Consider the following 25,488-nt stretch of genomic DNA (forward strand, 5'->3'; position numbering starts at 1 on the left):
AAGATTAACAAATATAACAAATAAACTATGTTATACTTCATTTAACAAACACATTTTAATATCACTTTTATTATATCAACTAAATCAGGCATTCGTAATAACTTTTTTTTATAAATAATTATAAATATTATAATAAGTAATAACACTTCAAGTATATTTCATATCTTTATATTAACTCATTAACTATTTGTTTATTAAACAATATCATATACTCTTTTATTAAAGAATAAGGAAATGATTTACTAATTGACGTTTTTATAGTTAATTTAATTTATTAGTAAATCACGTGATAGTACGAATAAATTTTCAAAAGATTGTTTGGTGACATTCAACTAAAAATAAGAAAAAAGATTCAAAAAAAAAAAGAATAAAAAATTACTTAATATAAATAGAACAAATTTTTAATATTTGAGAATTTAAAAGGATTTTACCGATTGATCAATGTTGAAATTTAAAAAAACGAAAAAAAAGTTCAAATATAAAAAAGATATAATTTTTCAGAATGAGTTTCTTACAAGAAGAATTAGATCAATGTGTTCAATGGGTTAATCTTCATCTTGACAACGAAGAATCAATACAAAAAGTTGAACAACTCCAAGATGGAACTAAATTAATAGAAATTGTTGAAAAATTATCAGGAAAAAAAGCACCACGATATTTTCCTAATGGACAAACAGTATTTCAAATACAAGAAAACCTTAACATACTTTTAGGTCTTGTTAAAAGTTGTTATGGAAATGATGTTATGTTTGACGTGACTGAATTATCACGAGGGAATATTCAACAATTCTTAAGTTTAGTATTTTTTATTGCAAAGAAGTCAAACACAAGAATAGAAAAGAAAAGAAAATTTATTTCAAACAAGACGAGTATTAGCTCAGTGTTTGAATCTAAATTTCAAAAAGGTCTTGAACCTAACACCAACACTCATAATAATTCTGACAAACCTCTTCAAGAATTAATTCCTTCTCAAAATGAAATAAAACCAACTTCTTCTGATAACTTAGATAACCAAATAACTCTAAATGAATTACCTTTAAATGAAATACAAATTGACATCATTGTCTCACAAATGTTTTGTACTTTAAATAAAAATGAATTAATTACAAAAGATTTAAGAGAAAAAAGAATAAATAAACTTGAAAAAGAGAAATTATCGAAAATTTGTGAAGAAGTGGAAATTCAAGATGTTCTAGAATTTAAGAAATTAAATATTTCATTAGACTATGAAAAAGGTATCAATATGACGGAACATAATCAAATTAATACCCCTCAAATTGAAAACCAAATAGATGATTACGATAAAGATGTCCATAAAGATAATCCTCTTGTTGAGAAAGAGGTTTTAAATGATTCAACAGCTCAAACAAATACCTTAACACTTGAAGAAAAATTAAATAAGGATAATAAACAAGAAATAAATGTCATACCTTTCTCTCAACCACTTACAGAAACTACAACAATAGACACTTCATATAAAACTGAAGCTATTCAAGAAGATAGTACAAAAGAAAGTAATAAATTTACTCCTACAGAAAGTCTTACTTCATCATCAGAAGATATAACATCACAACCAGAAGATATTAATGATAATGATCTAATCACCTATCAAGAAAAAGAAAACCAACAAGAAGGTCAACAAAAACTAGAACCTATTCCCCTAGAATGTTTGGAACCAAATCAACAAGAAATAAAAAATGAGAAAATAAATGAAGAACTTGATCCTAGTCAAAACCACTATGAACTAACTCAAAAAGAAATAGAAAAAGAAAAAGAAGAGTCAGCACAAACTCAAGTAGAAATAGAAACTGATAAACCAAAAGAAGAAGAACCAGAGAAAGAAGAAAAAGAAGATGGATTGATTGAAGAAGAAAGAAAACAACTAACTCAACAAGAGCAAGAAGAATCAACCAAAGAAGAATTAGAACAAACTCAAGTAGAACTAGAAAATGAAAAGCAAAAAGAAGATAGAATAACTCAAGAAGAAGAACCAATCCAACAAGAAATAGAAAATGAAAGACTAAAAGAAGAAAATACAATAACACAAAAAGACCCTGGAGTAATTCAAGAAAAGACAAAACCAAATCAAGAAAATACAGAAATAGAAAATACAAAACCAACAGAAGAAATAGAACTAACTCAACAAGAAGAAAGCCAAGAATCAAAAACAACTGAAGAACCAATACCAATTCAAACAGAAATAGAAAATGAGAAAGCAAAAGAAAAAACAGAAGAAAAGCGATGGAACGAAAAAGAATATGATATAAATGCAGTAAAAGAGATTCAACGAAGAATTAGTGGACATTTAAGTAGAATATCAAGTTATTCAACAATGAGATTATTAACTCAAAGAAAGAATATTGTTAAGGAATTAATTAGTACAGAAGAAATTTATATTAACCGATTACGACAATTTCTGGACTACTATTTAAAAGCAGCTATAGAATTATTACCAAATGACAAGTTATTAAAAAAATGTAAAGAAGATATAATAGTTATATTAGGATATAACAATATGATTTATACTAACTTAACTGATCTTCAAAAGAAAGGATATTACTATGGACAAGGTATTGGAAGTGTATTTCAGAAATTAGCACATTTTCTTAAAACATATTGTAGTTATGTTAATAGTACAGATGCTATAACTGAACATGAAAATAAATTAAGAAAATCAAATAAACAATTTGAAAGTATGATTAATAACATTAGAAAAACTCATAAAATGGAATCATTTAATTCTTATGTTATTCTTCCTATTCAACGTATTCCTAGATATAGACTATTATTAAAAGAACTTATGAAAACAGTTCCACAACAACACAATGAATATAAAGAATTATATGATTCATTACAAAGAATAACAGAAGTTGGAATTATAGTAAATGAAAATAAAAGAAAAATGGAAAATCAACACATTACTGTTCAACTTTTAAGTAAATTTAAATATCCACAAGGTACTAACCCAATTGAATTAAAAGGATCTACAACATTTGTAAAATTTGGAGTATTAACATTATATGATCCTGAAACAAAACCTAAAAATCGAAATGTCAATGTCTTTTTGTTTAATGATAACTTGGTTATTGCAAAAATATTAACAACTGGTACTTTGCATAAAGGAGAATTAATTCCTGAAACATTAGAACCTATTCTTGAATCTAAAAAACAATTAAATGTAGAATTAGTTATTCCTTTTGAACGATTTACTGTTGTTGATTGGGTTGATATTGAAGGGTCACCAGCTTTTGGTCTTATCACTGATTCTGGAGAAACATTAAGATTTTCTTGTTCAAATAAAGAAACAAAAATGAACTGGTGTACTGAATTAGATACTCAAATTTCACAAACTCAAGAACAAACATTAGTTGCAATTACTCGTTCAAACCCTGAATTAATTTCTCAATATAAACAAAGCATTTCAATAAACGATAAAGAGCATTTAAAGAAAATTGTATGGCAAGGAGATGTCGGAGACAATGACCAATATTTAATATTAACTGGAAATTATTTAGTATTATTTAATACTGTTATGGACGCTTATAAAAAAACTTCTCCTATTTCACTTTATTTAACTCAATGTCTTTCCGTTATATTTGAACCCCCAACGTCATTTTCTATAATTAATTATTGTGATGATAATAAAGTAAAAACTACATTTAAAACTACGTCAACAGCAGCAGCATTATTATGGGTATTTTATATCCGACAATCATTTATCAAACAACATGGATTTGATAAAACCAAACCTGAAATATTTAAAGAGGAAGAGGTTACTTTCCAATTAAATTCACGTGATATTATATATGGATTAATACAAAATAAATATAATAAAAAATGTGCAGATTGTAGAACTACACCAATACATTATGTTGATATGGATTTTGGATGTTTCTTGTGTTTAAAATGTGGAATGGTACATAAAAACTTTTCAAAGAAATTAGGTATTTGTAAAATAGAAGATATACAAAAACACTCAATAAAAGATATACAAAATCTCATTTCATTAGGAAATGCCTTTGGAAATATTGAAAGGATTGAATCATGTGAAGATACTTCAGAAGAAAAGACAAACCTTGGAGATAAAAATCAATATCTTTTAAAAAAATATGGTATAGAAGGATATGTCCATAAAGGTCTTGTAGCTGATTCACAAAGAAAGTCTCATGTATTAAAATTAGATGAAACATCCGAGAAAGAAGAAATTGATTCAGATAGTCAGAAATCTTCTGTAACTAATTTAGAACAAACAGACTCACCTGATAATGATAGGAAAAGCAAAAAAAAGAAATCAGGTGAAAAGAAAGAAAAGAAAGCAAATATTTCGGATAAAAAGCGAAAACGATCAATTTTCTAATCACTTCAATTAAAATGATATTTTTATAACAATTTTTTATATTAATTTTTAAATTTAAAAAAAAAGAAAATAAAAAAACTAAACAATAGTTTTATTAATATTATTTTTCCATTTTTTCTTTAAATTAGAATTTCAGAAATATTTTTAATAAAAAAGTTTAAGTAAATTATTCTTTTTTTTTATATGAATAAATAATATGAAATTCCTTAGTATCTTTCATTATAATTTTAGTACATGACATTTTTATTTTTTATTTATTTTTGAATAACAAGAAGATGTAAATAAAATAAAAAGAATTTCATAAAAGAATTTTTATTTTGGAGAATATTTTTATTTCATTTGAAGAACTTAAATATCTCAGTATAAAATATAATGTTCAAAGGTAAATTCTCTAAGAAAAGAAATTCTACTTCTAATGAACCACTTACTTGTTCTGACAGTAAAATGCCATCTATTAGTTCACCAACAGAAAAACCAAAGAAGAAAAGAAAGGCATCTGTTGGGTCAGTTTTTAAAGGAATAGGTGAAGCTTTAACATTTGAAAAAGAAAAAACAGCAGAAGAAAAAGCAAAAGAAGAGCAAGAAAATTTAATGGTTCTTCAATTATTTAAACAAAATTTAGAATGTTTTGAAAAATCATCAGAACCAGTATTATTATGTGAATCATTAACAGGTTATAAAAGAATGAATAAAGCTAAAATTACCAAAAGAGATTTAGTATTTGCTATGTGTGGAGAACCTGTTTATAAAAGTACAATTAAAATTGATTGTTGGAGTACATTAAAAATGCCAATTGATTCTTATTCAACAAAACAAAAAAGAAAATGTTTAATTCCATTAGATATTGAAAAAGATGGATATTGTATTGAATGTGATGAATCAAGTATAGAACAAAAAACAGAATTAAAAAATATGACAATTGTTGATTTTGAATCTGAATTTCCTTTTTATAAGGAATTTTTCTATAGAAATCCTAATGTTAAACATTATTTATCTAAAGAAGAAAATGTTATTTGTTCTATTCAAAGATTTAAAGAGGTATCTCGTTGTATATTAAGAAATAATAAAGGAGTTATTCGTTGTCTTATTGGAAAAGAAGAATCTGAAAAACCTCAATGTTACGATAAATTCTTTAATGATCCAAAAAATGTTATTTGTTTAGATAATACACCTGAACTTGATGATGCTTTATTTGAAATGGAAAATAAATCAATTATTACCCATTTTAAATTTGGAGTAATTTATGTTAAACCTAACCAAAACGATGAAAATAATATTTTTACAACTAGTGCTAATGATTGTTCACCTGCTTTCTGGAAATTTTTAGATTTAATTGGAAATAAAATTGAATTAAATGGTTGGACTGGTTATAGAGGTGGGTTGGATGTCAAAAGTGGTAGTACAGGAACTCATAGCTATATCTCTCATACTCATAACTTCGAAATTATGTTTCATGTTTCATCTTTAATTCCATTATTACAAGATGATGGACAAGGACTTGAAAGAAAACGACATGTAGGTAATGATGTTGTTGTATTAATTTTTAAAGAACAAAGTAATCAAAATGATACATTTGATCCAAGAATATTAACTAGTCATTTCAATAGTATTTTTATTGTTGTAACACCAGATAAACCAACTATTGACAATATACATTATAGAGTAACTGTTTGTGCAAAAGGTGAAATTAACTCTTTCCCTCCATACCTCAATGAAACAGGAACATACTTCCATGATGATATTTTTAGAGATTTTATATTAAGAAAATTAATAAATGGTGAAAGAACTGCTATGTTCTCCCCAACATTCAGACTAAATTATAAAAAAACAATCAAAGAAGAAATTAAAAACATAAATGAACAATTCTATAAACAAGACCTATTTGCTGCGTTGAAGTAATTTATATTTTATGGTTTATTTAGTTCATGGATTTTTGGGATAAAATCTTTTCGTATTCTGAGTAGATTGTATCTAATCATCCCAATAAATATTTAATACTTTTTGGAGAGTATTCTTCTGTGTCAGTTAAAAAAGAGATGAACCCAAATATCAATCCATTTTTCACATTTGATATAACCAATGAAATGACACCAGTCTCAGTACAACTCTGCCAATCTTTCCAAAATAATTCCTCTACTCAAAAAGAATTAAGAGGAATTATTGAAGATATAAATCAACTTGATGAGCTTATAAATAAAAATCAAAGTATATTAACATCACTTCACAAAAAGTTGCTTACCTGAAACTAAGCAAAAACAAACCTCACCTTTTTCTAGCAAGTCATTCAATATATTCAAACAGAACAACATGAATAGACTGGTTTGGTATTTTTAGAATAATCTATTTATAATTTTAAAAAGTGAAGTTTTTTTTTTAAATTTTTTAATTAGGTGAGAAGCCCGAATTGAAGGGAATAAAAAGAAGAATATACAAGAAAATAAAAAGAACTAAAAAAAAGGGAAGAAATAGAAGAATTAATAAAAAATATAAATAAAAATAATAAGAAGAAAAGAAGAAAAAAAAAGAAAAAAATATAATAAATATATAAAAAGAATCTAATAAAAACTAAAAAATTCACTTTAAAAGAAATAAATATGACTGCCAATACATATAAATTAGTTATGCTTGGGGGAGGTGCTGTTGGAAAATCTGCTATAACTGTTCAATTAGTATCAGGACATTTTGTTCAAATTTATGATCCAACTATTGAAGATTCTTATAGAACATCCATTTCTGTTGATGGAGAAATGGTTTCTCTTGATATTTTGGATACTGCAGGTCAAGAAGAATATTCTGCCTTAAGAGATCAGTACATGCGTTCAGGTGATGGATATGTTATTGTATATTCCATTACATCAACTACATCTTTCTTAGAGGCTAATGGATTTAGAGAACAATTATATCGTGTTCTTGATAAAGATGTATCAGAACATGTTTCAATTGCTCTTTGTGGAAACAAATGTGATTTAGAAAGTGAAAGACAAGTCCAAGCTAATGAAGCTAAAAACTTAGCTGAACAATGGAAAGTATTATTCTTTGAAACTTCTGCTAAAGCTAAAATTAATATTACTGAAACTTTCCAAGCTTTAGTTAAAGATATCAAAGCAAATAGAGCAGCTACAGAACCAACTGCTACAACCGCAGAAGCTAATGATTCAAAAGGAAAGAAGGATAAAAAAGAAAAGAAAGAAAAGAAATGCATAATGTTCTAAAGACTTAGTTCTCTCATCTGATGAAGATGAGTTTTTATAATAACTCTTTAAAGTTTTTTATATCTTATTGTTGTTGTTTTAGAATTAGATAAATGAAAGAATAGAGAATTCTTGCTTTATTGACCAAAACATCAAACTGAATTTATCGATTTTATTAATTTAAACTAGTTTTTATAATAATAAATTAAATTATATAAAACCCTATCCTAAAAAACAGTCCATTATGTCTTTGTGGGATAATACTGCATTCTCTTCCGTTGTTAAAGAAACAAATAATAAACAAGAAAGTGTTAATGATAAAGAAGATGAAACAAAAAGGAAAGAAGTTCAAATGGAAGAAGAAAGTGAAGAAGAAAGTATGAATAAAGAAGAAGTTTCAACAAAAGAAGAAATTAGTGAGGATGATATAAGCAATGAAGGTGATGAAGAGAGTAGTAAGGATGATATAAGTAATGAAGATAATGATATGAGTAATGAGGATAATGATATAAGTAATGAAGACAATGATATAAGTAGCGAGGGTGATGATATAAGTAATGAAGATAATGACATAAGTAGTGAAGATGATGAAGAAGGAGAAGAACAAGATTCAAAACTAAAAGAAGGTGGTGATGATAGTGAAGAGGATGTTGATGCTAAAGAGATTGTTTTAGGGGGTGTCCCACAAAAAGAAAGTGATAAAGAAGAATCATCAGAGGAGGATGAAAAACCAAAGTATAAAAGTAAAAAAGAAAGAAAAGAATTAAGTTTAATAACTCACACTAAAGAAGCAGATAGAACTGTGTTTATTGCAAATATTAATATTAAAGTTAAACCAGCTCAAATGAAAAAATTTTTAAAACAGTTTGGTAAATTAGAATCATACAGATTTCGTGGTGGTGCATTTATCCAGGATGAAAAATCAAAGAAGGTACATTTCTTAAAGAAAGAATATGATACAAAAGTAAGAAAAACACAAAATTGTTATGCTGTTTATTCTACACCAGAAGAAGCAGAAAAAGCTGCCAAAGAAATTAATGGAAAAGAATTTTTAGGATATCACTTAAGAGCTGATTGGGAAGTTAATAAAGGAATGAAAAGAAATATTCGGAAAACAATATTTGTTGGTAATTTACCATTTAAAATGGAAGAAGAACAATTAAGACATTTCTTTAGCAAAGTTGGAGAAATAGAATCTGTTAAAATTGTTAGAGAATCTAAATCAGGTATGGGAAGAGGTATTGGTTTTGTTACATTTACAAATAAAGAAGATGTACAAAAGGGGCTTAATATGGTTGGAGAAAAAATTAAAGGAAGACAAATTAGAGTTGAACCGTGTTATAAAAATTATGACAAAATTAAACAAAAGAAAGCTGAAAGAATTGCTAAGGCATTAGAAATGAAAAAAGAAAGAAAAAGAGTATATAAAGAGAGAGTTAAAGCAAATATGGGGAAGTTGGAAAAACAAAAGCAAGAAAAGAAACCAACAAAAAAAGTACATTCAAAACAATAAAATAAAAAGGTAATTCAAAGGATTATTTAAAAAATTAAAGGCAAGTAATTTGATTGATTTTTATATCAGTTATACAATAGATTTTCTTTAAGTAAAAGGGAAGAGGTTAATACACACTTTTAATATTGGTTATTGAAAAAAGAAGTTTCCTTTTTTGATGATTCATTCATTAAATAAACATATTAGAAATAATATCAAAATTTATTATTTCTTAGTTAAAGATTAATAGAAAAAAAGTGAATAAAAAGAAGCTTCATTCGAGAAATTTCGATTAAGTAAGTGAGATCTAGGATGTCTATTAAATCGGGAAATTAGGGTTTTTAGAGAAACTTAAAAAAAAAAAGAAAGAACTTAGAACTTAGTAAAACCAAAAAACAGTATGGGAAGTTGGTTAAGTAAATTACTTGGAAAGAAAGAAATGAGAATTTTGATGGTAGGACTTGATGCTGCCGGTAAAACTTCAATTCTTTATAAATTGAAACTTGGAGAAATTGTCACTACTATTCCAACTATTGGATTTAATGTAGAAACTGTTGAATATAAGAATATTTCCTTTACTGTTTGGGATGTAGGAGGACAAGATAAAATTAGACCATTATGGAGACATTATTATCAAAATACTCAAGCAATTATTTTTGTAGTTGATTCTAATGATAGAGATCGTATTGGAGAAGCACGTGAAGAATTAATGAAAATGTTAAATGAAGATGAAATGAGAAATGCTATTTTGCTTGTTTTTGCTAACAAACATGATTTACCACAAGCTATGTCTATTTCTGAAGTTACAGAAAAACTTGGATTACAAACAATTAAGAATCGTAAATGGTATTGTCAAACATCATGTGCAACTAATGGAGATGGACTTTATGAAGGTCTTGATTGGCTTGCTGATAATCTCAAATAATTTTGATATTTCTTTTCTCTTCTTTTCTTTGTATTTATTATTTTAATTATTTATTATAATTTTTCTGTAAGTTTTGATTAGAAAAAGATTTAATTATTTAGAACTATCATTCTACACAAAAAAAAATAATTTAACTTTAAAACATAAAATATCACTCAAAAGATAATTTAGTTTTCTTTGACTTCTTCTACTGGATAAATTGTCATAAGTTTCTCAAAGGTGGTAGTTGGATGGAGTTGAGTAAGGGCATGTACTGTTTCAACTAATTTGTCAATTGGAATTCTAATTTGTTTTGTAGTGTCTCTGTCTCTAAGAGTGACAGTATTATCTGAGAGAGATGTATAATCAACTGTGACATCGAATGGAATACCAGCTTCATCAGCTTGGGCATATTTCTTACCAATAGCAACTGCAGTAGTATTAGATTTGAATGAAAGGAAACCATTCTTACAAATCTTTTCAATTTCTGCTACTTTGTTATTAAATTCTGGTTTAGTTAAGAGTGGGAATAAACCAACTTTAACTGGAGCAATAGAAGCAGGAATTGATAAAACAGATTTAGCTTCATTATCTTCTCTAACCCAGAATGAATGTTCAAGAACAGCTGTTAATACACGTCCAACACCAAAAGATGGTTCAATAACATTTGGAATAATATTATCACCATACACTTTCTTTGTTCCAATTTTAATAGTAATATTAGCTTTTTCAATTTCAAAGTTAATGCCATCAACTGTAACTTTCCACATTCCAGTTTCTTCAACTTCTTTGGCAACTGCTTCTTTAGCAGCTTCATCTAAACCAGCTGCATAAGCAAATAACTTTTGAGAATCTTTCTTATATTTCTTTCCCATAACTCCTTTATTGAAAGAAAGAGTAACTTCTTTAACTTCTTTTGGTTCATCGTAAGCAATAAATACAGATTGGTCAACCTTAGAACAACGAGCATGATTAGATAAATCAAAATCTCCTCTATCAGCATGACCAACACATTCAACCCAACCATATGATAATCTAATTTCAGCATCCCAACAATCTCTAGCATAATGTGCCATCTCTGTTTTTAAATGTTGTCTAAATCTAATATGCTCAGTTGGAATTCCAAGTTCAGTTAAGAATTTAAATGTTCTTCCCATGAAATAAGCTAATAATTGTGAATTAATAATTCCATCATTAACAGCTTTACCAAGAGTAATGTATTCAGCTTCTTTGTCTTCAAGTTGAAGTTCTCTTGGATATAATTGAACAGAAAGATTTTCAACATCAGAGAAATTAGGATGAGTCTTTTTATCTGGTAAGACAAAATATTCAATTTCTGCAAGTGTAAATTCACGGACACGTAATAAACCATTTCTTGGAGCAATTTCATTTCTAAAAACATTACCAATTTGAGTTACACCAAATGGTACTTTTCCTCCATTAAATTCAAGATTTCTTTTAAACATAGTAAATATTCCTTGTGCTGTTTCTGGTCTTAAAAAGGCTTTAAGGTCTCCAGCTGGTCCAATATCAGTTGCAAACATTAAATTAAAAGCTAATGGCTCTGAAAGATCATTACCTGTATCTGGTGCTTTAATTCCATTTCTTTTAATAGCAGCAGAAAGTTCTTCAGGAGTTAAATTATCTACAAGTTTCATTTCAGCGTCATAGACAGCTTTTTGTTCTGCAGAAGTAGCTGGATCTTCCATTTTATTTTCATAGAACGTTTTAAGTAAATGATCAGCTCTATAACAACACCCATTTTTTAAATCTTTAACCATATAATCACTGAATTTAGCAGTATGTCCTGATGCTGCTAAAACACATTTTGGTGTTAAAATTGGTCCTTCAACTTCAAAGAAATTTTCATATGTAGTAAAATGTTTTCTCCAAAATTGAAGTATATTTTGTTTTAAAGCACATCCAAGAGGTCCCATATCATATAAACCAGCAATACCACCATAAATTTCATATGACTGAATAACCATATTTCTTTGTTTAAGAATTTCATCTAATTTAGCTTTGTTAATAAGAAGTTTTTCTTTATTAAATTTGGTAGCTGGTCTTTGCATATTGTTTTTGAAAACCCTTTAGTTCTTTTCTTAGTTCATTCTTAATTCTATAAAAAAAAAAAGAACATTTTATTCCTTTTACGAGGCACAACGAAGTGCCAACTTTTTTTATCTTTTTTATTTTTTTTTTACTCTTTCCTTTTTTGTATTATTTTTAAACCCTTTTTGTTATTTTAATTTTATGTTTTTCATTTTAATAAATAACAATTTTTATTAAAATAACAAAAAATTAGTTTTTCTTTTTGAATTACTTGAAAGAATTTAAGACACAACAGAACCTTTGTCTTGTTCTTCTCTTTTTTTTATTATTTAATTATTTAAGAAATAAATATTTTATTAAAATGAAATGACTTCTTGATTCTATTCAGAATTAAGCCAATACAGAAGATAATAGATTTCAAAACTTGTGTTTTGAATAATAAAAAAAATTACAAGGGGATATACAAAAAAGGAATCTAGTATTTAATAAAAACTTAAAAGTATTAAATGATATAAAAAAGATGGAATTAATTAATGATTATTCTAAAGAGTCTATTGAAGAGGTTGAAGAAAAACAAATTAAGAGAAGAAAGCCAAGAAGAAAAGTAATAAGTATTGATGAAATTAGAATGAGAAAAAGACACAATAGAGATTCAGCAAATCATAATGACTATGGAAATGAAGGATTTTTGTTAATGATTTTTTATTATTTAGGTTGTACACTAACACTAAGAAAAATAAAAAAAGAAGGAAAGAATCAAAAATTAAAAATAGAAAGTATTAAATATGAAGATATAGAAATACTTTCTCGAGAAGTTATTGAAAAAGATATTGAAGATTCTAAACTATTAAATAACTCTAATGAAAAAACAAGAACAAAAAGAATTATGGTAAATATTATTATTGACAATACTATGTTAGATATTCTTAAAAATCAGTTTGGATTTGTCTTTGACCAAACTGTAAAGAAGAAACCTGAAAAAGAATTTATGCCACAAAGATGGATTTTAGCACATATTAAACTTGAAAAAGATTGGACAATGAAAGAAATTATAGAAGAAGGGTCTAAATTTTATAATAATATTAAGCTTTTTGGAAAAGATAAAGAAGTTATTCAATTATCTAAAGATATAGTATCTAAACATATTGAAAAAATACTTCAAAAAACAAAATCTATAGATAATACCAATGAATCAGAAAGTTATTATCTCTCAGTTTAATTAGAGAGATAGAAATTTTGTAAGTAGTTATTTCTTTTTTATCTATATTTAACAAATTATTTTATTTATTCTGTTCATTTTGATAAAACAAACATAAGTAATAATTTTAAGTATATAGCTGTTAATAAAAAAGTAAAACATAAATTAACTTTATTATAACAATGAATTTGAATTATTACAATAATAGAAATAAATGAAAAAACTTTATATTGAATCAGTTAAACTAACTATACTTTCATTAATTATTGTAATACAATTTCCTTTAATAATTTCATTTTGACAACTAAACTCATCTTCAAATGATAATTCATCTGATAACGGATTTACTGGTCTATCAATAGTTATATTCTTTTTTTGAATATAATCTTCTATATATGAATAATCTTCAACAATATTGTTACTCTCTTTAGAAAAACATAGTGTTGATATTGCCTTAAAAGGCAGAGGTCTAATGATGTTTTGCATTTTGTTAATTGTATATGTAATTTTCATTTTAGTTCAATCTTAAATAGTCCTTACATTATTAAATAAAAAAAAAATAATTTTCTTTCAAATTGTTGATATTTTCTAATTTAACAAATTACCCACTTTATTCCTTTTACATAACTTATTCTTTAAATTGAAAATTCAATTAACTTTCAATCGACTTCTAATGAAAATTCTTTCTTCGTTCTAACTAGTACAAGACAACCATAAAAGTATCATAGAAATTTGTTCCAAAAAGATATTAAGAACAATAATATTTTAATAATTTAATAAGATTTCTTAATAGAAAGAAAAAGTAAAAACAGAAAAATAGAAGTGCTTTAAAAAAAAATAAAAAAATTAGAAATAAAACCAAAAATTAAATTAATAACAATTTTAAATATAAATTAATATTTATAACAAAAATATAAATCAATTATTTTTTGTTATTATCATGTTTCATTAATTTTTTCAAAGTATAGCACATCCAATCTAATCCATCCATTAATCCTTCTCCTGTATAAGCAGAACAAGGGAATATTTGACAACGACTTTTTTGAAGTTCAGTAAGAGCCAATTTATCTGCAAAAGAAGGGTCATATGGCTTAAGATCTATTTTGTTTACATAAATAATAAAAGGCATTCCTTTTAAATCATTATCAGCGAGCATATTTAATAGTGCTGTTTTACTTTCATCAAAACGATCGTTATCAGTATTATCAAAAACATAAGCAATACATTTTACATTAGGATAATATGACTTCCATAAACCTCTAAACTTTGCAGCACCAGATACATCCCAAAATAACCATTCATATGTTTTGTATTTAAGAGAAGGATTTAAATATCCTATTGTTGGTTTAATTTCCATTGACTTTGGATCAGTTCCTTGCATTTTAAGAACAAGAGCAGTTTTTCCAGCACCATCTAATCCACAAATTAAAATATTCATTTGTTTCTTTTTAAAGAGGAATGATAAAAAAGACATTTTCTTTACTTTAGAATCTCTATCTAAACTATTTTTTAGTTTTTTTTTCTTGTTAATTTTTTTTTTTAATTCCTTCCAAAACTTTTTTTTTTGAAACCAAAAGAAATAATTAGATGGATTGTTTATTTATAATAACCAATATATATTACTTACATTTTCTAATTAGAATAATATTGTGCATTTGCTTGTTGTGTTGCAAAATATAACTTTTTTACTAGCTCAGTTAAAACTGTTTTATCATACCGAAAATCATCTTTAACAAGAGAATTTTGAATTTCTAAACATCTTGAAAGGTTTTCTTGAAGCATTTCAAGAGAAATTTTAAGTATTTTGCAGTCATGAATTCCTAATGCTAAACCTTGATTAATGTGATTTCTAATGTGATCTTCTTGTAAATTTTCTTCTACTTTTTCATCATCCATTAAACATTCTTTTAATTGATTTTTAAGTGTTTCAGATTCATATTTAATAGCCAGCCATTGAATAAAAGAATGAATATAAGAACTAGGATTAACAAGAATAGAATCAGAAAAAAGATGAGAAGCGTCTAATAATCTTTTTATTTTTAAAACAATTTCCCAACGATGAACAGGACTTGAAGAAGTAATAGAATTGAGATAATTTATAACATGAGGAATTAATAATAAAGAATCTTGTGAATACAAAGTATGAATAAATTCAAAATCATCATCACACCAATCATATTCATGTTCAAATAAAAAATTAAAATTTAAAACATCTTTATTTTCAATGGAAATATGAATACATTGTTGTTTTTTTTTATTTTCAATAAACATATCAGCACCATTATTAAGAAGTAATTCTGTTAAAGAAACATCCTCTTTTTTCTTTAATAATAAATGTAAACATGTATTTCCATCTTTATCTTGTTGATTAATATTTGTAATTCTAATAAATAAACTTAAAAATAATACTTTTTTTAATTCAACTGAAATATCTGATATACTTAGATAATGTAATGCATTTCTTCTTGTTTTTGGATGAATTGTTTCAGATAAATTATCAATATTTAAACTTAATAACATTAATGCACAATCAGCTCTATTTGACTCTAGTGCTACCATTAATGGAGTTTCACCAGCACTATTTAATTTAACAATATGGATTGGAGTAGTTACGTTATTTAGTAGTAATTTTTTTCTACAATAAATTTCCATAATTTCTGAATTACCGTTACGAGATATTTCATGTAATAATGTATTTCCATTTGTTATTAAAATATCATTTTCAAAATTACTTCTATCTAATAAATTTTCAAATAATAATGAATTTTGTTCTTGGATAGAATTAATAATAGAATTAATGTCTGTATATTCTTGAATTGAAAAATGAATATTATATTGTTCTTTATTAATTTTAATGTATTCGTAATTAAATATTTTACCTTTTTTTACAAAATCAAATATTATTTTTCTTAATTCTGACTCTGGTGGATCTTCTAATACAAAGTCATATACACTTCCTGTTACACATTTTATAAATGGATCTGCTCCTAATGGTAATAAGTATTTAACCATATTTATATTATTTTTTTTAACTGCACGATATAATGGTGTTTCTTTTGAAAGATTTAATGAATTAATATTTGCTCCATTCTTTAAACATTGAATAATACATTTTTCTACTTCACTAGTTAAGGGTTTTTGTACAATATAATGTAATGGTGTGTTCATATCATCATTCCAATCAAATAAATTATAAAATGGATAATTAATTAATAATGAAAGAAATTCTACTTTATCTTCATAAATTGCATGATGAACAACACTCCATCCTCTAAAATCTCTAATAAACACATCTGGTGATTTAGTTAATAATGTTTTAAATAATTCAATGGAAGGATTTTTACAAGCAACCATTAAAGGAGTGAGTCCAGTTTTAGGATCAATGTAATTGATATAATTTTCATTTTGACTTAATATTTTAATTGTATGACTTATTTTTTTTGACCTTAAATTAGCTGATAATGTTCTTGAAGATAATCCAATAAATTTATTATTATACATTAATTCTAAACTTTCATACTTCTTTCCAAAATATTGAAATGGTGCTTTTGGAATAATTGGTCTAAACTTATCTTTATATATTTTTTTTCTTGCTTTACATGAATCTTTTAACCGTTTTAATATTTCTGATAATCCAATTGATGGTAATTTTTGAATAAATGTTTGTTCTAATACATTTCCATGAGAAATAAATATTTTTGAAAGAGAATAACAAACCTTTTGAAACTGTTCTTCAGGAATAATGTAATGACTTTCATTTTGATATTTTGTACAGATAACATTTAAAAAAAGAGTAGTTATTTTAATATGTTGAAAAGTAATAAAATCATTAAATAATGAAAAATAGCCTGATGATATTTGTGTATTTAATGAAATATTTCTTAATAAATAAATACAAATATTTATAATAAATAATTGTTTTGAAGTTACTTGTTCAAGCATACCAAAAAATAATGGTGAAGATAAAAATGGTGTAATTACTGATTCTTGAATAAGATAAAGTAAAAATGAATTCATAGAACTTGGATATCCATTAATTATTTTAAGTCTTAATGTATAGAAAAGAAATCCAATTTGAGGTGGAAAACGATCAACTGATTGTATAAATGAATTAACTATCATTTCTAATTTATCGATAATAAATTGTATTAAAGTGTTTAATTGAGAAATAGGTATTTGTGATAAGTCAGGTTTAATAAATAAATTTTTTACTTCATTTGATTCAATACTTTTAAATTTTAATTGACTCATTTCTTTTTGTTTTAATTCTTTATTTTCTACTAATAAAGATTTTATTGGTTCTTCTTCTTTTCTTTGTAAACTCTCAAAGAACGGTGTAAATATGGTTTGAAGATATTCAACTAAATTTGAACAAGTTAAATAAACAGTAAAACAGTTATATGACCAAAAATTTTTTCTAATAACAAATAATAAATTGTCATTTCCATTTATCCATTGTTCAAATAATCTATTCATAAACATTAGTGTTTTATTTTTTCCTTCAAAAAAACAAAGTAAATCTCTTATAAATGAAATACTTGTTCCTTCACTTTGTGTTGTTTCATACATCTTTCTAATAACTTTCATAGACCCTTTAGAACATAGTATTTGTTCTAAAAGATCACTAAGTGATAAATTCTCTTCACTCATTAAACTACTTAAATTAAGTAATTGTAAAATAAATAAAATGAAGATGAATTTAACTTTCTATTTTTTATTTTTAATATATTAAATATATTAAATTCAATAAAATTAAAAAATTTATTCACTATATACTTATTGATCTTTACCAGAGAATAATATTATTTATTTTACTTTAACTATTTCTTTTATTTTTGTAAAAGTTTGTTATACTTTTGAAATTTAAAATTTAATAATTTAAGAATTTATTAAATATCTTCCTCTTTCCCTCATTTAACAGGATCCACATTTTGCACAAACAGTGTCTGATAATTCATGTGCCATAATAGCATCAACGATTTTATCCATTCCATATGCATTCCAGTCATCACAAACATCTTTAGCTTCGTCAGTTGCAATTGAACAAAGTTCGTCAATAAAATCTTCTACAGCAGCTCTTCCTTTCTTAGCTTGAAGTTGTTCAATTTGGGAAATAATAGTCTTACAGAATGCACAACTTGCAGTATCAGCAGCAAAGGCAATAGCAAAAATGAAAAGTAAACAAATGAAAGCTTTCATAATGGATGTAATAATTTTTTTAGAGATGAGAGTTGAAGAATAATAAGTGCTTGAAAATTCAAATAATAACGATTATTCTTTTCATTTAAAGAAAGAAGAAGAAAGAAGAAAGAGGAATTTTCTAATTATTTATTTATATCTTAAAATTAAAAATGATATTTTAATAATAAATTTATTATTAAAAACTAAATTATTAAATTATCACTACTGTTCACTAAAGTTATCTAACAAATCTCTAATTGTTGAATTAATATCTATTTCATCAGAACGAGAAGTCATATAGAAAAGGTCTTGTGAGTAATAATTTAATTTTGTTCTTAAGAGTTGATATTGTTGCATATCAACTAATTTCTTTTCTTTAATAATGAGTTCTCTTAACTGAGTTAAACCTTCATATGATATATTTGGTTTATTAACACATGGTTTACTATCATTACTTGGTAATATAAGAGTAGGAATTAATGGTTGATATTTAGAATTATCAAATGATTCATCAGGAATAAATGATGGAAGGAAAATCCAAGAATGAACATCAATTGAACAATCTGGTATAAGTTGTAACATATCAAATAATTGTAGTCCACTTAAAACAGACATAGACCCTTTGTCAAATGGTAAATTAAATATAGTTATTAATTCATTTAATATTGTTGGCATCTTTTTCTTTAATTTATTAAAAGAACATTTAAGTAACATAACTCTTAATAATAAAAATCCACAACTATGTAATATTTCTGATGGGTATTGTTTAATTGAATCAATCAATCTATCTAATATATTTTCAATTAATGATTGATTTTGATCTATAAAATTATCAAATGCTTCTTTTTCTCCACAATAAATTACAAATGCAATTCTTTTAAATATTTTTGCTCTTAAAATTGATTCATTTTCTTTATTAACAAGGAGTCCTTGTCCTAATATTCCTTTATTAATACTTGAAATGAAATCAAATAATAATTTAGCATTATTACTAGAAAATACTGAATAAATCGGTGCTTTCCATAATGTTAAAAGATTACTTGATTTATTAAAGAATTCATCATTATTAAATCCATTAAGTATAATTTTACTCCATTTATTATTTAATTGATTTCTTTTTGCTAGTTCATTTAAAATATTTAAAGATGAGACATTAATTCCCATATCACTTCCAGGTTGTGTTAAATTGTGTTCAAATTGTTTACCTAAATCAATAATATTTCCTATTGGATTTTCATCAAATGCCATTGTAATAATTGGAATAATATCATCAATAACAATATTTAATAAATCTGATGAAATATATAATGAGTTATTTATTATAGATAAGGGATTATCTTCTGTTATATTTTTTGATGAATCTTTACTATCATAACTTGATGCAAAAGTAACACCTAAACTAGAAGATGACGGTGTATTTGAAGAAAGACTTTTTTGTCTATTTCTTAGTTTTATAGGTTGACCACCTTCTTTCCAGCGTTGAACAATTGCCATGTATTTATTTAATATTGAATTAATAATTTCTTCCCATCCATTTCCTAATTTATTTTGGTTTTTAATATCAAGTTGATTAATGACATCAAGGAATAATTTAATAGTATGTATAATGACAAACACCATTTCATCATTTACCATATGATGATTAATTAATGATTGAATATACATTTGTGTTCTATATAACTCAGTTGGAGTTATAACTTTTGTTATAATAAATTGAACAAAATCAAATATTTTTTGTGGTATTACATCTTCATATAATCCAGCTTCACTAATAACTAATAATGACCATAACATTTTAACTATAGACTCTTGTTTAAATGATCTAAATATAAATGCATGTTTATCAGGGAAAGAATTAAACATTAATAAATACTCTCCAATAAAATCAAGTGGAAATGAAATAAATAACATTTCCAATACTGAAACACAATTACTTTGTAAGATAAAAGAGTTGTTAGGATTTTCAGTTACATCGATTAATTCAAATATTGATTGAATAGTTATCCTTAGTGTTGAAGTAAGAAAATGTGGTTCATTATTTCTTTTTTCTTTATTACCTTTTACATCAGAAAAAACAGATACAACAAGCATTGGAATAAATAATACTGCATTTCCAATTTGTTGACCAGTACTTACTTGTTGTGTTTGCTGATTTGAAGTATCTTCAAATTGAGATTTATAGGGAAAAAGTTTTAATGAATATTCATAAAGTTTTTTTAAAATATCAAGTACTGGATTAAGTTCTTCTGATAATGTGTTTAAACAAATAGGTTTTGATATTGTATTTTGTGAAACAACATTAGAAATAGCTTGTATAAGTAATACTATAGAAGTTTTATATTCTGTTGATGGAATAAAATCAATAATTTCTTCAATCATTCTAAGAAAATGAGAACGATACATATGTTTTTCTTGACAAATTCCACTAATAATTGTTTGAAGAAATAAAGAAAATCTAGTAATACTTTGTTCAGGTTGAGTTATATCAGAAAGTCTAACTAATAATTTTACTAAAGAAAGTAAATGTAATTGTAATTTTGGAGAATGAGTAATCGATTCAGCAAATGAAAGTAATATAGTGTATTGAGTAGAAATACTAATACTTTTTATTATTTCATTTTCTTGATAAGAAGTAAAAATATTAATTAAAATATCTGTTGCAAGAGATTGATAATGAAATAACTGTGTTTTGTTCGAAGTGTTAATCAACTTTTTATTTCCTTTCATATATAACATAATAACACAAAATACTAATTCAAGAATATTTGATGGTTCTGACATTTTATCAAATGAATATTCAATTTTTTTATATTTTTCATTAAGAAACATTGGTATTTGAATTAGTTTTAATGTTTCAATAAATTTAGGATTAGAAGAAGCAAACATTGTATCAATAATATTTAATAGTGAAATTAAAAATGAATCATTAATTTCAAATCCATATAATTGTTTATTTCTTTCATCTTGTTGTGTTAATAGAATTGAAATAATTGGAGGAAGAATACGATCAAGTTTTTGTACATTCATTGACATTTGAAGAAAATCAAGAAAGAACGGGTCATGGTGTTGATGAATATAGTATTGTAAGAATAGTATTAAACCCTTATTAAAAACTGAAGTTTCAATATCATAAATTAACAAACTTGAATTTTTCCAAAATAACATATATTTTAATAAATCATCTTCATTTCCATCTTTTAATTTTTCTGTAATAAAATTATATGTTAATTGTTCATGTGAAGTACCAATTGTATGGAAAAATAATACAACATCAGTTAATACTGAATAATTATCTTCATCTAATGTTTTCCATAATACTTGATATAATTCGTAAATAAATGTTTCATCATCAAGTTGAAGTATATCCTTTTCTTCTTTTTTCCAAATATCATAATAACATTTTGCTGCTTTAATTCTTAAAATAGGGTGTGGATGTTCTGCAATAATTTTTTTTAACTCTTTTATCCATCCATTATTATTTAATTCTTTTTGTAATAACATTTGAATTCCTTCAATTCCTATTTCTTCTTCTTTTTCATTTTCTTCATTAGACTCTTCATTAATATTTTGTATTTGATATCTTTTAAATGGTGTTAATTTAGTGTGCAATGTTTTAATTATATCACAAAATTTAATAAACATATTAAGCTTTTTTTCTGGCATTGTAGTATCGATTTCAATATATTTTTTCATAAAAATTTCAAATACTTTATTTGCTTCAATAGTTATTTTTATTAATTGAATATCTTTTTCTTCATTCTCTTCAAATTCATCTTTTAAACAAAATTCTATTAAATCAAAACATTCTGCCAATTGATTTATTTGAACTCCAGACTCTATTAATCCTATCATTTTTTTCCAACAAATAAGTAAAACACTAATTCCAAATGCATCCATTTTTTTCATTTGTTCTTCATTTCCTTGATACGTTGTAAGAAATGCTAACGTTCTTTTAATTGCATAATCTTTTTCTTCATTACTCATTAAAGAAATTATGTATTCAAATAATACATCAATATCAACATTTTTTAAAAATTCAACAATTATATCAATATCTTTTCTTTTATTTATTTCTAATGCTTTTTGTAATAATGAAAGAATTGAACAAATTACATTTTTAAAAACTTGTTCTGCAATAGTTTGTTTACCTAATAATTCTTCATATATAGAAATAATGTTTTCAATTCCTTCTTTTGAAGCATAATTATATAATTCATTTAACGATATTTCTATAATTTTAGATGAATAATTATTAAAAAATGATATCATTTGACCTTTCTCAACATCTTGGTCTTTTGTATTTAATCCTAAAAGATAAAAATGAACTCTTCTTGTTAATCCACTATCTTTCTTTTCTAATAATATTAACATTCTTTCAACAATACTTATAAATTGTTCTTCATTAAATATTCCACTATTTAATTTTATTCTTGTACATAAAATATCTAACATGTCTCTTAATACTAATGATTTTTCATCACTAAATGTATTTAAAATACTATACAACATTAATTCTCTATTTGAAATTTGTTCTTCTTTTAATGGAGTATCAAGTCTAAGTAACATATATGTTAATAATGGTTTTCTACTTATACTATTTGAACGTAATATATCCCAACATAATTCCCAAAAATATTTCTCATTATCCTTTTTAATTTCATCAATAAGTTCAATTGTCTTGTCTTTAATTCCACTTGAATTTTCTTCCATACCAACTATAACAGAAATGATAAATGCTTTTTGAATATCTTTCATTTTTTTTATAACTGTTAATAAATATTTATTTATAATATCTAATATCTTCGTTCTAATATCTGTTGCTCCACTTCGTATTAATGGAAATAATCCTGGAGTAAAACACCATAAATCTTCTACTATTCTATCATCTCCTATTCTTTCAAATAACATAACAAATAATTCTAATACTTGCATATGAACTCCAGATGGAATTTGTGGATCTAACGCTTGTGCCATTCTTCTCATGAATGTTTGTTTAGCAGGAACAACAGGGAAGTTTTTATTATTTTTAATAAATTTAGTAAAACTTTGCATTACTTGAAGAATATCAGTCCAAACTTTACATTTTTCTATTTGGTTAAGTATCTTTTCAGCCTCTTCATTGAATTTTTGAAATTTATTCTTTTCTTTCTGTGTAGTAAGAAATGATAAGTCAATATCTTCGTTGATGTTTCTTCTCATAAAATGAACAACTAAATTATTTTAAGATGATAATAAAAAAATACTCTTTTTTTATGAAGTATTTTTTATATTATTTTTTAACAAATTTAAAATTTTAATGAGATTTTGGAGGAATGTATTTTTCTTTTGTTGCTTTTGTCCATTTAATAGTTTATTTTTATTATTCTTTTAAATAATTAAGAACAAAAAGAAAATAAAAAAAAATTTAAGCGAAATTTTATGGTTGAACATTACCTTCATCATCTGCTAATGGTTGTATTGCCTCTTCACTATACAAGTGGTTACCTTTCCTTTGGTGGATATATGCAACTACCTCAGAACTGATGATCAATACAAATAAAACAATAGCAATAACAAAATTATAGAAACCTCCTTTACTGATTCTAGCATATAGTAATAATAGTGCAACGATATTAGTAATTGTTGCACATAAGAAATAGAGAGATAGTGTGAAATGTCTTTGGTTAAAAGCTCTAACCCATTCATCTAATTTCCTAGGATGAGGTAATGAAAAGAATAGTGGAGAAAGTAGACCTATAATATACCATTTTGGTTGAATGGCAATACAAGTACATAGTGTAGATAACATTGTTATTTCACATAACTGAATATCATAAGAATAATTAGGGACTGTAAGACCACAAAGTCGCTTTAAGAAGAGAGATATTTGAATCACAAAAATGACTAATCCAATTGAGATAAAGAAATGAAAGATAAAGATGAAATGATAATAAAATCCACAGAGAGTTATAAAACAAATGACAGATGAAATAATAACAGAAAATTGAGTTGATAAATAATGAATATTAACAAGAGACTTATACACCATTATTGATAGTATTAATGGAAGTACTGTCAATACAATACAAAAGAAAGTTATTCGAGAATAATTTAAATAAACATCATTTACTTCAGAAGTTTCATCTTTTTTGAAAGAACTTACTTTATTAGACTCAACTGAAAGTGTTATATTATGTAATTAAAAAATAATAGAGAAGAATGACAAACTATAAAATATGACAAAACTAATAAATGAAACAAAACTAAGAATTACCGCATTGATAAAGTATGTAAAATATAGCGGAGTAGCTTTGTCTATTCGTTTTAATGAATTAATAATACTATCAAAATATAACTTGAATTTAGAACAACACAACATTTAACTTTAAAAGTTCTTTTTGTCTAAAAGTTTTAATAAATTAAAAGAAAAACTATAAAAAAATATAATTAATTTAATGAAGTAAATCTAATATTCTCTTTTTTCGACTATCCTTATTTGTTATTTGAATTCTTTTTATTTCTTCATCAATATCTAATTTATCTATTGGAACAAGATATTTGCAAGGGTCTTTTATTGTTGTTGACTTAATTGTGTCAATAAGCCATTGTTCAGACACGATTGGAATATTACTTATTCCACATTTTTCAACAACATCTTTTTTAATTTTACCAGACGAATAAACAACATATGACGTTAATGAACTAAACTCTTTATTTTCAATTTCTTTTGGAATATCAATTGTTGTTCCATAACAACAAATAACAATTCCTTTAATTGGTTGTTTTGCAACAGATGTATCAACTGGAATATGTTTTGTTTTTATTTCACCTTCATTAAATTTTTTTACTATTTGATGTGAAGGGGTAGTATCGTGATGATTTTTCTTTGTTTGATAATGACTATCTTTTTGATTAGTAGTACCCTCTTGAAAACTGTCTTCGTCATAAGCTATTTGTTCGTCATTTTTGTCTATAACAACATGAAGTTTTTTTGTATGTTTTCTGTTTGTCCTTGTTTTATATGTGTGATGAATTTGTTCATCTTTTTCAATTGACACTTCATTTTCTGCCAATTGAGGTTTTGTGACTTGTGCCTTAACTGCATGTTTCCTTTTAGGAGGCATTAAACTAGAA

The 25,488-nt window shown here is 25.0% G+C and overlaps 12 protein-coding genes across 12 annotated transcripts, besides 42 other annotated features; 6 read left to right on the forward strand and 6 right to left on the reverse strand.

Moving 5' to 3' along the window:
• Nucleotides 1-102: 102 nt before the first annotated feature.
• Nucleotides 103-136: a sequence feature (AT_rich).
• A 218-nt stretch (nt 137-354) lies between these two features.
• Nucleotides 355-410: a sequence feature (AT_rich).
• Nucleotides 411-502: 92 nt separating this feature from the next.
• On the forward strand, nt 503-4,357 carry EDI_275750 (hyaluronan mediated motility receptor, putative; the record flags this gene model as incomplete). The annotated part of the gene is made up of 1 exon (XM_001734308.1): nt 503-4,357. The coding sequence occupies one exon, from the start codon at nt 503-505 to the stop codon at nt 4,355-4,357; it is 3,855 nt and encodes a 1,284-aa protein (XP_001734360.1).
• Nucleotides 1,819-1,990: a microsatellite.
• Nucleotides 1,866-2,048: a microsatellite.
• Nucleotides 2,071-2,238: a microsatellite.
• Nucleotides 3,811-3,839: a sequence feature (AT_rich).
• Nucleotides 4,265-4,320: a microsatellite.
• A 7-nt stretch (nt 4,358-4,364) lies between the features above and the next one.
• Nucleotides 4,365-4,555: a sequence feature (AT_rich).
• Nucleotides 4,556-4,596: 41 nt separating this feature from the next.
• Nucleotides 4,597-4,676: a sequence feature (AT_rich).
• Nucleotides 4,677-4,729: 53 nt separating this feature from the next.
• Nucleotides 4,730-6,256, forward strand: EDI_275760 (rap GTPase-activating protein, putative; the record flags this gene model as incomplete). Its single annotated transcript, XM_001734309.1, has 1 exon — nt 4,730-6,256. One exon carries the CDS (start codon nt 4,730-4,732, stop codon nt 6,254-6,256), a length of 1,527 nt encoding a protein of 508 aa, XP_001734361.1.
• Nucleotides 4,898-4,944: a microsatellite.
• Nucleotides 6,257-6,682: 426 nt separating the features above from the next.
• Nucleotides 6,683-6,746: a sequence feature (AT_rich).
• Nucleotides 6,747-6,772: 26 nt separating this feature from the next.
• Nucleotides 6,773-6,889: a microsatellite.
• Nucleotides 6,890-6,932: a sequence feature (AT_rich).
• A 19-nt stretch (nt 6,933-6,951) lies between these two features.
• Nucleotides 6,952-7,569, forward strand: EDI_275770 (uncharacterized protein; the record flags this gene model as incomplete). The annotated part of the gene is made up of 1 exon (XM_001734310.1): nt 6,952-7,569. The coding sequence occupies one exon, from the start codon at nt 6,952-6,954 to the stop codon at nt 7,567-7,569; it is 618 nt and encodes a 205-aa protein (XP_001734362.1).
• Nucleotides 7,515-7,554: a microsatellite.
• Nucleotides 7,570-7,717: 148 nt separating the features above from the next.
• Nucleotides 7,718-7,768: a sequence feature (AT_rich).
• Nucleotides 7,769-7,792: 24 nt separating this feature from the next.
• EDI_275780 (nucleolar protein, putative) lies at nt 7,793-9,061 on the forward strand (the record flags this gene model as incomplete). The annotated part of the gene is made up of 1 exon (XM_001734311.1): nt 7,793-9,061. The coding sequence occupies one exon, from the start codon at nt 7,793-7,795 to the stop codon at nt 9,059-9,061; it is 1,269 nt and encodes a 422-aa protein (XP_001734363.1).
• Nucleotides 7,966-8,142: a microsatellite.
• Nucleotides 8,944-9,044: a microsatellite.
• Nucleotides 9,062-9,229: 168 nt separating the features above from the next.
• Nucleotides 9,230-9,271: a sequence feature (AT_rich).
• Nucleotides 9,272-9,440: 169 nt separating this feature from the next.
• Nucleotides 9,441-9,965, forward strand: EDI_275790 (ADP-ribosylation factor, arf, putative; the record flags this gene model as incomplete). Its single annotated transcript, XM_001734312.1, has 1 exon — nt 9,441-9,965. The coding sequence occupies one exon, from the start codon at nt 9,441-9,443 to the stop codon at nt 9,963-9,965; it is 525 nt and encodes a 174-aa protein (XP_001734364.1).
• A 31-nt stretch (nt 9,966-9,996) lies between these two features.
• Nucleotides 9,997-10,029: a sequence feature (AT_rich).
• A 53-nt stretch (nt 10,030-10,082) lies between these two features.
• Nucleotides 10,083-10,117: a sequence feature (AT_rich).
• Nucleotides 10,118-10,132: 15 nt separating this feature from the next.
• EDI_275800 (glycyl-tRNA synthetase, putative) lies at nt 10,133-12,016 on the reverse strand (the record flags this gene model as incomplete). The annotated part of the gene is made up of 1 exon (XM_001734313.1): nt 10,133-12,016. The coding sequence occupies one exon, from the start codon at nt 12,014-12,016 to the stop codon at nt 10,133-10,135; it is 1,884 nt and encodes a 627-aa protein (XP_001734365.1).
• Nucleotides 12,017-12,119: 103 nt separating this feature from the next.
• Nucleotides 12,120-12,211: a microsatellite.
• Nucleotides 12,212-12,248: a sequence feature (AT_rich).
• Nucleotides 12,249-12,312: 64 nt separating this feature from the next.
• Nucleotides 12,313-12,359: a sequence feature (AT_rich).
• A 157-nt stretch (nt 12,360-12,516) lies between these two features.
• On the forward strand, nt 12,517-13,215 carry EDI_275810 (uncharacterized protein; the record flags this gene model as incomplete). Its single annotated transcript, XM_001734314.1, has 1 exon — nt 12,517-13,215. The coding sequence occupies one exon, from the start codon at nt 12,517-12,519 to the stop codon at nt 13,213-13,215; it is 699 nt and encodes a 232-aa protein (XP_001734366.1).
• Nucleotides 13,062-13,082: a sequence feature (AT_rich).
• Nucleotides 13,216-13,249: 34 nt separating the features above from the next.
• Nucleotides 13,250-13,285: a sequence feature (AT_rich).
• Nucleotides 13,286-13,734: 449 nt separating this feature from the next.
• Nucleotides 13,735-13,761: a sequence feature (AT_rich).
• A 189-nt stretch (nt 13,762-13,950) lies between these two features.
• Nucleotides 13,951-13,974: a sequence feature (AT_rich).
• An 8-nt stretch (nt 13,975-13,982) lies between these two features.
• Nucleotides 13,983-14,116: a microsatellite.
• Nucleotides 14,117-14,668, reverse strand: EDI_275820 (ADP-ribosylation factor, putative; the record flags this gene model as incomplete). The annotated part of the gene is made up of 1 exon (XM_001734315.1): nt 14,117-14,668. The coding sequence occupies one exon, from the start codon at nt 14,666-14,668 to the stop codon at nt 14,117-14,119; it is 552 nt and encodes a 183-aa protein (XP_001734367.1).
• Nucleotides 14,669-14,697: 29 nt separating this feature from the next.
• Nucleotides 14,698-14,739: a sequence feature (AT_rich).
• An 87-nt stretch (nt 14,740-14,826) lies between these two features.
• EDI_275830 (ankyrin repeat-containing protein, putative) lies at nt 14,827-17,844 on the reverse strand (the record flags this gene model as incomplete). Its single annotated transcript, XM_001734316.1, has 1 exon — nt 14,827-17,844. One exon carries the CDS (start codon nt 17,842-17,844, stop codon nt 14,827-14,829), a length of 3,018 nt encoding a protein of 1,005 aa, XP_001734368.1.
• Nucleotides 15,382-15,404: a sequence feature (AT_rich).
• Nucleotides 15,562-15,614: a sequence feature (AT_rich).
• Nucleotides 16,205-16,226: a sequence feature (AT_rich).
• Nucleotides 17,058-17,111: a sequence feature (AT_rich).
• An 8-nt stretch (nt 17,845-17,852) lies between the features above and the next one.
• Nucleotides 17,853-18,091: a sequence feature (AT_rich).
• Nucleotides 18,092-18,515: 424 nt separating this feature from the next.
• Nucleotides 18,516-18,595: a sequence feature (AT_rich).
• Nucleotides 18,596-18,597: 2 nt separating this feature from the next.
• On the reverse strand, nt 18,598-23,574 carry EDI_275840 (uncharacterized protein; the record flags this gene model as incomplete). The annotated part of the gene is made up of 1 exon (XM_001734317.1): nt 18,598-23,574. One exon carries the CDS (start codon nt 23,572-23,574, stop codon nt 18,598-18,600), a length of 4,977 nt encoding a protein of 1,658 aa, XP_001734369.1.
• Nucleotides 19,871-19,898: a sequence feature (AT_rich).
• Nucleotides 21,009-21,029: a sequence feature (AT_rich).
• Nucleotides 23,129-23,168: a sequence feature (AT_rich).
• Nucleotides 23,390-23,413: a sequence feature (AT_rich).
• Nucleotides 23,575-23,586: 12 nt separating the features above from the next.
• Nucleotides 23,587-23,673: a sequence feature (AT_rich).
• Nucleotides 23,674-23,715: 42 nt separating this feature from the next.
• Nucleotides 23,716-23,783: a sequence feature (AT_rich).
• An 8-nt stretch (nt 23,784-23,791) lies between these two features.
• Nucleotides 23,792-24,163, reverse strand: EDI_275850 (uncharacterized protein; the record flags this gene model as incomplete). The annotated part of the gene is made up of 1 exon (XM_001734318.1): nt 23,792-24,163. One exon carries the CDS (start codon nt 24,161-24,163, stop codon nt 23,792-23,794), a length of 372 nt encoding a protein of 123 aa, XP_001734370.1.
• Nucleotides 24,164-24,763: 600 nt separating this feature from the next.
• Nucleotides 24,764-24,811: a sequence feature (AT_rich).
• EDI_275860 (uncharacterized protein) lies at nt 24,807-25,478 on the reverse strand (the record flags this gene model as incomplete). Its single annotated transcript, XM_001734319.1, has 1 exon — nt 24,807-25,478. One exon carries the CDS (start codon nt 25,476-25,478, stop codon nt 24,807-24,809), a length of 672 nt encoding a protein of 223 aa, XP_001734371.1.
• Nucleotides 25,479-25,488: the final 10 nt, after the last annotated feature.

This window comes from Entamoeba dispar, genomic scaffold (genome assembly GCF_000209125.1).
Source record: "Entamoeba dispar SAW760 scf_1105229458187 genomic scaffold, whole genome shotgun sequence".
NCBI lineage: Eukaryota > Evosea > Mastigamoebida > Endamoebidae > Entamoeba > Entamoeba dispar.